The sequence below is a fragment of the Lutra lutra genome, chromosome 13, assembly GCF_902655055.1.
Source record: "Lutra lutra chromosome 13, mLutLut1.2, whole genome shotgun sequence".
NCBI lineage: Eukaryota > Metazoa > Chordata > Mammalia > Carnivora > Mustelidae > Lutra > Lutra lutra.
In genome coordinates this window covers 13,650,558-13,662,831 of record NC_062290.1, presented here as the reverse complement: position 1 = coordinate 13,662,831, position 12,274 = coordinate 13,650,558, and the positions used below count along the sequence as shown (strand labels likewise).

Sequence of the window (12,274 nt, the reverse complement as noted above, 5' to 3'; positions counted from 1 at the left end):
TGATTCTTATATTTTCGGTGTGAGAACTGGGTAAATGATGGAGCTGATTGCAGAGTTGGGGAACACTGGAGGAAAAGGTTTGAGAGAGAAAGATTAAGAGTTCTTTCTCTGCTATGTTAAACTTGAGATGCGTTTTTGATATTCAAGAATAGAGGTCAAGCAGGTAGCTAAATATACAGCTCTGCAGCTCAGGAGAGAGGTTGGCCTGGCGCTCCAGATGTGGAAGGTTAAAGATGGTATTCAATGCCATGGACTGAGCTGAATTCGGATAAGCGTTCAAGAGGCAATGATACTAAGTGACTGAGAAAGATGGGAACAGAGCATTATTAACCAAGGATTTGGCAACATAGACATCAGTGACTTGACAAGAGGGATTCTATGAGTATAAAAAGTTGAGTACAAAAACTATGCTCAATGATGAGTACTCAAAAATGAGTACAAATACTGTTGGTGCAGGGATGGAAGCCATGGGATGTAAAGAAGTTGGGAACCAGGAGCTTTTCCATGGAGAGGAAGAAAGCTAAGAAGAGTCTGGGTTTTTTTTTTTTTTTTTCCTTAAATTGAAATAACCCAAGGGGCGCCTGGGTGGCTCAGTGGGTTAAAGCCTCTGCCTTCAGCTCAGGTCATGATCCCAGGGTCCTGGGATTGAGCCCCACATCGGGCTCTCTGCTCAGCAGGCAGCCTGCTTCCTCCTCTCTCTCTCTCTGCCTGCCTCTCTGCCTACTTGTGATCTCTGTCTGTCAAATAAATAAATAAAATATTAAAAAAAAAAAAGAAAGAAAGAATCCATTGGAGTTGGAAAGACTGAGGATGTAGGACAACCTGGACGAAAGAGGAGCCCTAGTACTTTAAATCCTTAGATAGACAATAAGCTCCAGGGTGCAAGCGGAGGGCCTAGTCTTCAGGAAGGAAAGGCATTTCATCCACTGTCACAGGAACGCAGACTATATGGGTACAGATGCAGGTGGTTTGGTTGATGTCATGGTGAATAGAAAACTGGCTTCAAGCAGGGGTTCCATCAGGCAAGTACCACAGAGGGAAAGAGGAAAAACGCTGCTGAGGTATAAGCAAGAAGAGAAAGGTATACTGATAAAACATGAACTCTGAGCTAGATAAGGGAGGGGAAAAAGACATGAATGGGGTACAGTAAAAAGCAGAAAAGTTAATGCACAGGAGCACCTAAGGGAGTTCAAACATATATTTGAGAGATAAGGAAATTAGGTAAGTAGATGGTAGTGATCCATTTTTCTAAAAAGTTTGTAAGTGGAGCAGTTACCGGCACTGGGCAAGTTTAAGGTTGACCATGGGAAGAGGTTCCTGATGTGGGTGAGGGGAGGTCTAAAAACTAAGAGATCAGATGTTGGATTACCCACGGGGATATAGCAATCACTAGGTATGATGACAGGAACCAGGGAACCAGGTACTGATGAGGAGGTGTAACTAGGAGGCAATGACAGATCCAGAAGGGAAAATAGTCTGGCATGTATTTCAAAAAATATGGGAGTTTTGGGCAAGGAAAAAAAAAATGGACTGAAGCAGCAAATGGGAGGAAGACTTCTAAATGGGAGGTGGCACTGGAGCTGAAGATGTGGGGGAAACAAACATCATCACTTAAGGACTACAAGGAAACAGAGTTCCTGGGAATAGTCAGGTAGGGCAAGAAAGTGAAAGCAATTTTGTTCAACACTATGTCTCTATTTGATTACAATAAACTATTGATTCCAGGAGGCCAACTAGAAGGGCTAGAGGAGGGGCCCTGGAAGGCTGGAAACTGTGTCTGGTGAAGATAAGCACAAAGCCAAATGAGAATAAATTCCCCAGTAAAACAGTGGGAATCTCAGACTCTAAAAGATCAACCAAAACACCTTTTCTAAGCTTTGGGATCTTTCCAATCAGTCTTCATTTTGTTTAAATTAGTATTGGAAGAATCCTAATGATAATTACCTTCACATAAAGGATCTCCCACACCTCAAAAGAAGCTCAGAGAAAGAAAGTTGATTTAATTCATTCAATACCTTTAAGTGCTATTTGGCCTGGAGTGATGAGGAAAATCTCAGAAAGGAATCTCAGGCATGTTAGCTATTCCTTTATCCTCTTCTCATTTCATTTCTTCCTTTCACAAATGTCAATGGTGAGAAAAACAGCAACCACAATTGAGGATGGAGTGAGCCAGCAATGGGGATGTTCTGAGGACAAGCAGGATTCTCTCCACACCTGCCTGTGACCTCCCAGTAACACTTGTGCCGTGTGGAAAGAGTCCTACGGCTTAAAATAACAAATACCACAACAGCCTCTAACTGTCCGCCCTGAGGTACTCTGTCCAACTGCACACCACTTCCTACTACAGTGTTTCTCTAAACAGAAAAACGACCCACTTGGGGAGAGTTAATATAAATTATGACTTTTTCTCTCTCAGATAAACAAATTTACCTGCATGAAGAATTCTGAGAATCCTTTTTCTGACAGTATATACTTAACTTTATGAAGAAACAAGTGTTGACAATATAATGATAAAATTTCATAATCCAATGGGAACTACTATCCCCTAACACAATACACCAAATCAAGACAAATTAATTTCAGTTGTCACTGTACACAAAATGTACATAAAATGAAATGTCTAAAATACATGATCGATGTAGAAAAAAACCAATTATATTGTTATAGGCCTCATTTTAAGAAACATGCTGAATCACTTCATTGGCTTCAAGAGGAAGCGCCATGGGAACGTAGATAGACGGAATATCCCCGCGCATGGATGGAATTATTTTTGTGTGAAAGCGAGAGAAAATAAAAAGTAAATAATAAGAAGAATACAACACTTCTAAATACTGAAAATACCAGACAGGGAAAGTAAAGAGTGTCATAGCACTAGGACTTTTACTGAGTATAAGACTCCTGATGCAGGGGCGCCTGGGTGGCTCAGTGGGTTAAAGCCTCTGCCTTCCGCTCAGGTCATGATCTCAGGGTCCTGGGATCGAGCCCCGCATCCGGCTCTCTGCTCAGCGAGGAGCCTGCTTCCCTCCCCGCCTCTGCCTGCCTCTCTGCCTGCTTGTGATATCCCTCTCTCTCTCTCTCTCTCTCTCTGTTAAATAAATAAAATCTTAAAAAAAAAAAAAGACTCCTGTTACGTATCATAATGCCAAGCACACTATAGACTGTCACCTTGTCAACTGAAAAAGCATGCTGAATTTAGTAACAAATCAACTGGGGGCAGGATGGATTTAAGATAAACCCATTTAATAGACAGCATCGATGAATCTATCAAAGAACATTTCCCAATTTGGAAAAACATCAAAGGGAGTCTCAGGTGGTCTCTAGAGTCCCAGAGATGGTTAGCTAGAAACTACAGTGGATTCTTTTCTATATCTGCCCAACGGCAGATTTATTAAATGACTACCCAGTTGTTTTTCCTTCATTGTTGACACCAGTTGATTGAGAAATAACCTTTATTCCCACCACTAGGGCTTCATCACTCACAAGGAAATTACTCACACCAGGGATTATCTGAACCAATCTGAGACTGTTCCCTAAAGCGCAAAAATAGCTCTGGGTGAAGAGAGATAGAACAAACAATCTCCTAAGACTTGATTCTAAGCTATCTGGACAAAATGAGTCTTACCACTAGCAGGACATCCTTTTCCACAACAAGATCTTATCCATTATATACTCATTTATTAATTATTTATTCATATACTAAATCATATACTAAAATATCTATTCATATACTAAATTCAGATACCATATTTATTCATATACTAAATTTCCTAGAGTGAAAAAAAACGAGACCCAAGCTCAACAATCTTATGCACAAAATCCACTTTGTAATGATCATCTTTACTTTTCTTACAGAAAAACAAACTCAAGTGTCATGACTAATGTTTATATATAAAGGGAAAGTATTAAATGCAATTATTAGAATATTCTGACTTGTGGTTAGCTAAGATATTCAATGTATTAGAATGTCACCTTGTTTGTTTTCTTTCCGGAAAAGTTAAAGAAGTATTTCTACACCTTCCTCAAACAAAAAGCAAACAAACAAAAAACCTCATGAGACCTGAGTGGTTAATCAGTTGTTTTGCCACAATATCTATTTTTACTTTACTTTCAAAGTTTTATTTATTTATTTGAGAGAGACAGATAATGACAGAGACAGCAAGAGAGCACAAGCGAGGAGGAGAGGGAAAGCAGATTCCCACTAAGCAGGAAGCCTGACATGGGGCTCGATCTCAGGACCCTGAATCATGACATGAGCTGAAGGCAGATACTTAACCAACTGAGCCACCCAGGCACCCCTATAATATCTATTTTTTTTAAAGATTTTATTTATTTATTTGACAGAGAGAGATCACAAGTAGACGGAGAGGCAGGCAGAGAGAGAGAGAGAGGGAAGCAGGCTTCTTGCTGAGCAGAGAGCCCGATGTGGGACTCGATCCCAGGACCCTGAGATCATGACCTGAGCCGAAGGCAGCGGCTTAACCCACTGAGCCACCCAGGCGCCCCTAATATCTATTTTTAATTGAGGTAAAATTTACATTGATGTCATGCATAGATTTTGTTTTAAAGATTTATATATTCGCGAGCAAGAGACAACACAAACAAAAGGCAAGGGAGGGACACAAGGAGAGAATCTTTCAAGCAGACTCCACGTTGAGTGCGGAGTCTGATGCAGGGCTCAATCTCCTGACCCATGAGATCATGGCCTAAGCCAAAACCAAGAGATGGACACTTAATTGACTGAACCATCCAGGTACCCCTCAAGCACAGATTCTAAAGCACAATTCAGTGATTCTAATAAATGTATTCCCTCTTGTGATCTTCACATTTCCATCATTCCGAAAGTTTTACTGAGCCCCTTCCAATCAATCCCCCCACCACCCCCCACACCAAAAGCAACTACTGCTCTGAAATACTTGGTTCCTTTCCTTCCACACATTTCTGAGATTCGTCCACAATGCATGCAATACATGCAAAAAATTCATGAGTTAGTAGTCTGTTTTTTTTCCAATAGCAGAGTAGCATCCCATGGTATGACTGACACCATCTGCTTATCTATTCTTCTGTTGGTAGATATTTCAGTGTTTGTGGGGTTTTTCCCAGTTTTTGGCTATTGTGAATAAAGTTGTTGGTAAACAAAGAATCCTGTTCTGCTATAAATGTAATCATATCACCTTAAACTTAAGACAGCTTCCTGCCTAACCAGAAGCTGAGTGATTTGACTGTATAAGCATCACAGGAAGGGAGTGAAAGGAGCCCCACCTCTGCCACAGAGCCCTGGCTGAATAGATGGGACCCACTCCAAGGAGCCCACATCTGTGATATGTGACACCACGGGCAATCACACCTTGTGAGGAGAGACCCTTTCTCTACAACATTTCAAATAGGAAGTGTTTAGGGGCAGTGGCAATAAAGTACATCTCTGTTCTCACCCTAATGTGGTGTCACACCGCTTCTAGTACCCACAAAAATGCACTATTAAAAAACAACATTAAAAAAATAAACAAATAAAACAAAGCAACACACACACACACACACACACACACACACACACACACACACACAGAGGAACAACAACATTGGGGCACCTGGCTGGCTCAGTCAATGGAGCATTCAACTCTCGAACTCAGAGTAGTGAGTTGGAGCCCCACACTGGGAGTAGAGGTTACTTAAAGACAACAACTGCCACTGCAACACACATATACAAAAAGGGGTTTTGAATTACTTGTCCTTGGAGATCTCTGAGCACAAACATCACCTAATCAATGGCTAGCCATGTGTTAGTTACATAACTTGGGTAAGTATATCATTTACCACTAAGTCCTCACTTTCCAATATGCAGAATAAGATAATTATAGCATCTATCTTAGAGTCATTTTTTTAAAAAAAGATTTTATTTATTTATTTGAGAGAGAGAGAGAGAGAGTATGCATGCATGAGCTGGGGCAAGGTGCAGAGGGAGAGAGAATCCCAGCCAACTCTGTACCAAGTGCAGGCCCAATGTGGGGCTCAATCCCAAGACCCTAAGACCATGCCTTGAACTGAAATCACGAGTTGGATGCTCAGGGGCGCCTGAGTGGTTCAGTTGGTTAAGCGTCTGCCTTCCGATCAAGTCACGATCTTGGGGTCCTGGGATGGAGCCTCACATTGAGCTCCCTGTGCAGCGGGACTCTGCTTCTCCCTTTGCCCTTCCTTGTGTGCTCTCTCTCTCTCTGTCCCAAATAAATAAATAAAATCTTAAAGAAAAAAAAAGAGTTGGATGCTCAACTGACTGCATCACCCAGGCATCCCTTAGGTTCATTTTAAAGTTCAAAAGTAGATGATGTACATAAAGTATGCATAGTGGCTAACACATTTAAGAATATAAATACTAGCTATTGATAACAAAACTTTTTTTTTATTTTTATTTTCTTTTTTAATTAACATATAATGTATTATTAGCCCCAGGGGTACAGGTCTGTGAATCGTCAGGCTTATACACTTCCCAGCGCTCACCATAGCACATAACACCCTCCCCAATGTCCATAACCCAACCACCCGCTCCCTACCCCTCTATCCCCAGCAACCTTCCATTTTATGAGATTAAGAGTCTCTTATAGTTTGTCTCCCTCCCAAACCCATCTTGTTTCATTTTTTCCCTACCCTACTACTTTGCCCCTCAAATTCCTCATATCAGGGAGATCATTAGATAATTGTCTTTCTTTGCTTGACTTATTTCACTCAGCATAATACCCTCTAGTTCCATCCATGTTGTTGCAAATGGCAAGATTTCATTTCTTTTGATGGCTGCATAGTATTCCACTATATATATATAACCACATCTTCTTTATCCATTCATCTGTTGATGGACATCTAGGTTCTTTCCATAGTTTGGCTATTGTGGACATTGCTGCTTTAAACATTTGGGTGCACGTGCCCCTTCAGATCACTACATTTGTATCTTTAGGGTAAATACCCAGTAATGCAATTGCTGGGTCATAGGGTAGCTCTATTTTCAACTTTTTGAGGAACCTCCATGCTGTTTTCCAGAGTGGTTGCACCAGCTTGCATTCCCACCAACAGTGTAAGAGGGTACCCCTTTCTCCACATCCTTGCCAGCATCTGTCGTTTCCTGACTTGTTAATTTTAGCCATTCTGACGGGTGTGAGGTGGTATCTCATTGTGGTTTTGATTTTATTTCCCTGATGCTAAGTGATGTGGAGCACCTTTTCATGTGTCTGTTGGCCATCTGGAGGTCTTCTTTGCAGAAATGTCTGTTCATGTATTCTGCCCATTTCTTGATTGGATTATTTGTTCTTTGGGTGTTAAGTTTGATACGTTTTTTATAGATTTTGGATACTAGCCCTTTATCTGATACGTCGTTTGCAAATATCTTCTCCCATTCTGTCAGTTGTCTTTTGGTTTTGTTGTTTCCTTTGCTGTGCAAAAACTTTTGATCTTGATGAAGTCCCAATTGTTCATTTTTGCCCTTGTTTCCCTTGCCTTTGGCAATGGTTCTAAGAAGAAGTTGCTGTGACTGAGGTCCAAGAGGTTGCTGCCTGTGTTCTCCTCAAGGATTTTGATGGATTCCTTTCTCACATTGAGGTCTTTCATCAGTTTGGAGGCTATATTTGTGTATGGTGTAAGGAAATGGTCCAATTTCATTCTTCTGCATGTGGCTGTCCAATTTTCCCAACACCATTTGTTGAAGAGACTGTCTTTTTTCCACTGGACATTCTTTCCTGCTTTGTCAAAGATTAGTTGAGGATCTATTTCTGGGCACTCTATTTAATGTTCCACTGATCCATATGTCTGTTTTTGATAACAAAACTTTACTTCCAAAACAATTTATTTATTTATTTATTTATTTATTTATTTATTTTCTTTCTTTTTTTTTTTTTTAAGATTTTATTTATTTATTTGACAGACAGAGATCACAAGTAGGCAGAGAGGCAGGCAGAGAGAGAGGGGGAAGCAGGCTCCCCGCTGAGCAGAGAGCCCGATGCGGGGCTCGATCCCAGGACCCTGGGATCATGACCTGAGCCGAAGCCAGAGGCTTTAACCCACTGAGCCACCCAGGAGCCCCTCCAAAACAATTTAGAGAGTATAGCCTCAGATTTTCATTTTCTTTTTCCATTTGAAGGTAAACACCAGAGTTTTCCCAAATGAGTGTGTTCCTCCAAAAATTAGTTCAAATTCAGTAGGCATTATGTAAACCAAAGCGTTCCATAATCAAGCAAATTTTGGTTAAATAACTTTTTTTAAACTGCGAAACTGCTCAGTGTTGTAGCCACTGTGCCAAAGCACACTATGAACCCTACATCAAGACCCAGAATGTACTATTTCCAAAGTAACTGAATCATGAAACTGACTCCTGCTTTATCAAGAAGATGTGATCTTCCCATTTCATTTAGTTAAATGCTCTCTATTCCTTAGATCTCAGGGAAGCCTTCTTTAATCCTTTAAACTCAATCAAGACTTTCTGCTAGGAGTACCTGGGTAGCTCAGCTGGTTGAACCTCTGCCTTCAGCTCAGTTCATGATCTCAGGGTCCTGAGATTGAGCCCCACATCACATCAGGCTCCCTGCTCAGCAGGAAGTCTGCTTCTCCCTCTCTCTCTGCCTGCTGCTCCCTCTGCTTGTGCTTTCTCTCTCTCAAATGAAAAAAATTAAAAATCTTAAAAAAAAAAAAACTTCCTGCTTGATACCCTCAGCTTTCCTTAGACTCTTCCTTCATCACCCTTACTGTGATTCCTATTAACGAACCTGAAAAATTATTTGATTACTACTTTCATCTCACCCACCAAATTATATTATGCTCAACTCTGTATCTCTAGCATCTAGCACAATGTTTGGTGCCAGGTAATAGATGTGGAACAAATATGTGAATCCACGAATTTTACTGCAGCTTTGCTATAGTGGAAAACTGAAAACAATCTAAGTATTACTACCAGGAAAGTAAGGTACTCTACATTTATATTAGACAGCCATTAAAAAGAATAACTTAATCTTTGTATTCTGACATACCTACTTTAATTGAATGAGAAAGAAAAAATGTACTTTATTACATATATACTATATTGTGCAAAGACACCTAAAAACATACACAAGTTGTTAACGAAAAAAAATTGTTCCAATTTTAGTATATGTGCTGTGGAAGCGAGCATGTTAACAAAACAAAACAAAAAAAATTTAATAGTGACTACATTTGAAGAGGAATAGGACTGGGAAATGGTACTTTGAATTTTGGACTTTATACATTTCTCTATTTTCAATATTCTCCAAGAAGTATATATTTCTTTTTAATTAATTGTTTTGAGCAACTGCAAGTCTACATAAATTACCATATGCTTTAGGCTCAGTTCATATTTTTATCACTATTTGTCAAAGATATTTTTGTAATGATCCCTATAGCAATCTTGAGAGGTAAAAAAGATAACAGATAGTAACAACCCCATATTGTAAATTAAAAGCTAGAGGTAATTTGCCTAACACCACAGAGCAAAAGAAACAACAGAACTGACACTAAAATTAGTTGATCTTTTTCTTAGTCCAATGTTCTTTTCATTACACATCACTGCCTTTCCAGAAAGGGACATAAGGCAGTCTTGATACAATTAACATTTTAATACTAAACGACTAGAAGAGATTAAACCTATTCCCATCTCAACAAGTCATGAGGGGACACTGCAAGCCAATGGCCACGGAGTCCTCTTCTAAGTAACCCGAGTGAAAGAGAGTTTACAAAATCCTAGTGCATGCTTCTATTGGACAACTCTCTTATATTCAGCTGAAATCTCTCTGTAACTTTAACCTTTTGGTTCAAATTTGGCCACCTGGAAGGCTACAGAATAGGCTTCTCTCTTCTTCTGGAATATAATCAACATATGAAGACAGCTATCAGCCGTGTCCTTTTGAGAATGGGTGCTTTACTTAGACAAACTTCCCAATAGAACATCTATCATTATCCAACTGGTTAGGAAAAAAGGGAAACTATCATGCAGGACTCCTACAAACTCAGGAGATATAAATAGGAAAGTGTCATCACTACAGTCCTTTAAGGAGAGCTAGAGAGCCATGCACTCTCACCACTCCTTTGTCGGATGGCACTGTATCAAACAGCTTTCTGGTATAACACACAGGAATGAAGACGGATTAGATGTTTCTGACAAAATCTTGGCACACAGCTGGTTCAAGGATTTGCTAAGAAAAGCCAATTATTATTTCTTTATTCGAAAGATTAACACTCAACCTAATCTTTCCTCAGTAAAACATTTCTTGAAGTTTTGGTCAGATTCTCCAATAACAAAATACCTGCTTATTCTACCAGTGGACAAATGAGGCTTCCCCACAATTTAAAAGAGGCAAAGAAATTGATGGTAAAAGTTATAAAATGAAACTTAGTGACTGAATTTGGGACTCATAAGAAGATTTAAGAGGGTAATGACATGGTTGTTAGGGAACCAAGAAAATGAACAATGAAAAATACAAGAAGTACAAGGTCAAGAAATCTTATACTTAAAACTGTAAGAGGCAGAGGAAGCTACATTATAGCTAAATATTTATTAAAACTGCTTTTAATGAGCTGATGAAAACCAATCAGAATTAAATGCTTGTGCAAAAGCTCAGAGCAAATGGACAGGACAAGAAAACATCTACTTGGAATAGCACAGCTTTTTATATTGGTTTATGGATTAAATGAGCACAAGCTTGGGAAAGTCCTTCCAAAAGCTTCCCCAGGTTTTGCATCTGAATGTGAACCTAAATAAGGAAAAGGAGAGGTCCTCTGAGCACCCAACTGAAGATATCCCTCCTTACTCTTCCTTACTGAGCAATCTTGCACTTCATTAGAGTTTATCATAATCTGTAATTATATATTTCTGTGCTTGCCTGTTGTCCAATGACCCAGAAGACTATAAGCTCCTTGAGGGCAGAGTCAACTCTTTTTAACACTGCAAACACAGGAACATGGGGTTTTGTACATGGAGGGTGCTCATCAAATATTTGGAAGGTAAATAAGTGAAGAGAGAGAAAAAGAAAAGGAGATCAAAGATTACCATAAACAGTTTACTTTGCTTTCTTACCCAATGTTGATAAATTAATGACCTAATGGACACTTATTACGACCCAGAACAATGCACACGTCATTTAGTTTAGCCTCCCAGCAGAACTCTGAATTTTCTTCCAGGTCACGGAAACCCTCCTAAAAAAGTAAATTACTTTCTAACCAACAAAACAAGCATCTTTACGTTAGCCAAATAACTTGATCCTCAAAACAATCTTACAAAAGAGACGAATTATGTTGGTGAGGATCCTGGTTAGCCCCAGTTCTTAATCCTTCACATTCTCCCTACAAACCTCTGGGCTTGTAGTTTCTACAAAGAAATAGTGGCTGCACAAACATGGTGCAAACTTTGACACTCGTGCTGTAATTCTCGTTTCTTACTGCTAGTAAGTGCTCCAGACGGGAACCGTTCAGCGACTCCATTCTCCACTCGCATTTTAGGTTTGACGAGGGTCCCGTTCACTCCGTGTAATTGGTTAAATGCTGACCGCCAAATATACTTATGAGGAGATAACACATCCAGGTCAAAGAAAGGGCGTGGGAATACCATTTTAGAAAAGGTTGCACTGCAGCCAAAACTAACTCTGGGCTGCGGTCCACAATCGCTCCCTCCCAACTCCTCATTTCCTCTCTCCCCTTCACCGAACCATTCCTTCCTAGAGTCAGATTTGCTGCAACAGGCAGGTTCCTACCTTGGTCTGAACACTCTTATCAAACTTGTCATTTTTGAAGCTAAAGGTATTCTGGTGCTTCTGAGGCCTGGAACGAGCCACGTTCCCTTTCTGGGAGCTCATCGTGGAAACCACAATCACCTCGCGCCGGTACAGGGAGGACGCGGGGAAGGCGAAGACGCCAGGAACTGCCCCACGGAGACCACGCTTCTGTCACTGACCCGGAAGGAACTTATCCAGTCTTTCCGCCCCCGCCCCCATCAGCCCAAGTGACTCATCGAGGAGGTCAGAAGACTCCCTCTCATCTGTCAAAACCCTCAAGGTTCTTCCACGCGGCCCAGTCTCGACCCATCCCCCTCCGCGGAACCTCTCTCAAACCCGGCGTCTAAATCCCGCTTCCTGCGAAGCGAGAATTCCCCCATTGGTCCGAACGTGGCAGTCCATCAAGGCGGAGAGGCAAGGAACCTTTGCCTTTATTGGCTCTCCTTTTCCGCAATCCCCGCCTCCTGCCGACCCAGCTCAGCCTCTCCCGGCGCCCGACTCCGCTGGGCGGCTTGTGATTG

At 40.7% G+C, this 12,274-nt stretch overlaps 1 protein-coding gene across 3 annotated transcripts in view; it reads right to left on the bottom strand.

Moving 5' to 3' along the window:
* C13H9orf85 (chromosome 13 C9orf85 homolog) overlaps positions 1–12,189 on the bottom strand; it is a 69,219-nt gene extending 57,030 nt beyond the window's left edge. Inside the window, exon 1 of one of the 3 annotated variants that reach the window (XM_047699770.1) lies at positions 11,733–12,189. In XM_047699770.1, coding sequence (XP_047555726.1) covers positions 11,733–11,834 — 102 coding nt within the window. In that variant the 5' untranslated portion in view covers positions 11,835–12,189. Of the gene's footprint in view, positions 1–11,421; positions 11,700–11,732 lie in introns of those variants that run through there. The other 2 variants (XM_047699768.1, XM_047699769.1) reach the window with 2 other exon arrangements.
* Between the last annotated feature and the right edge of the window lie 85 nt (positions 12,190–12,274).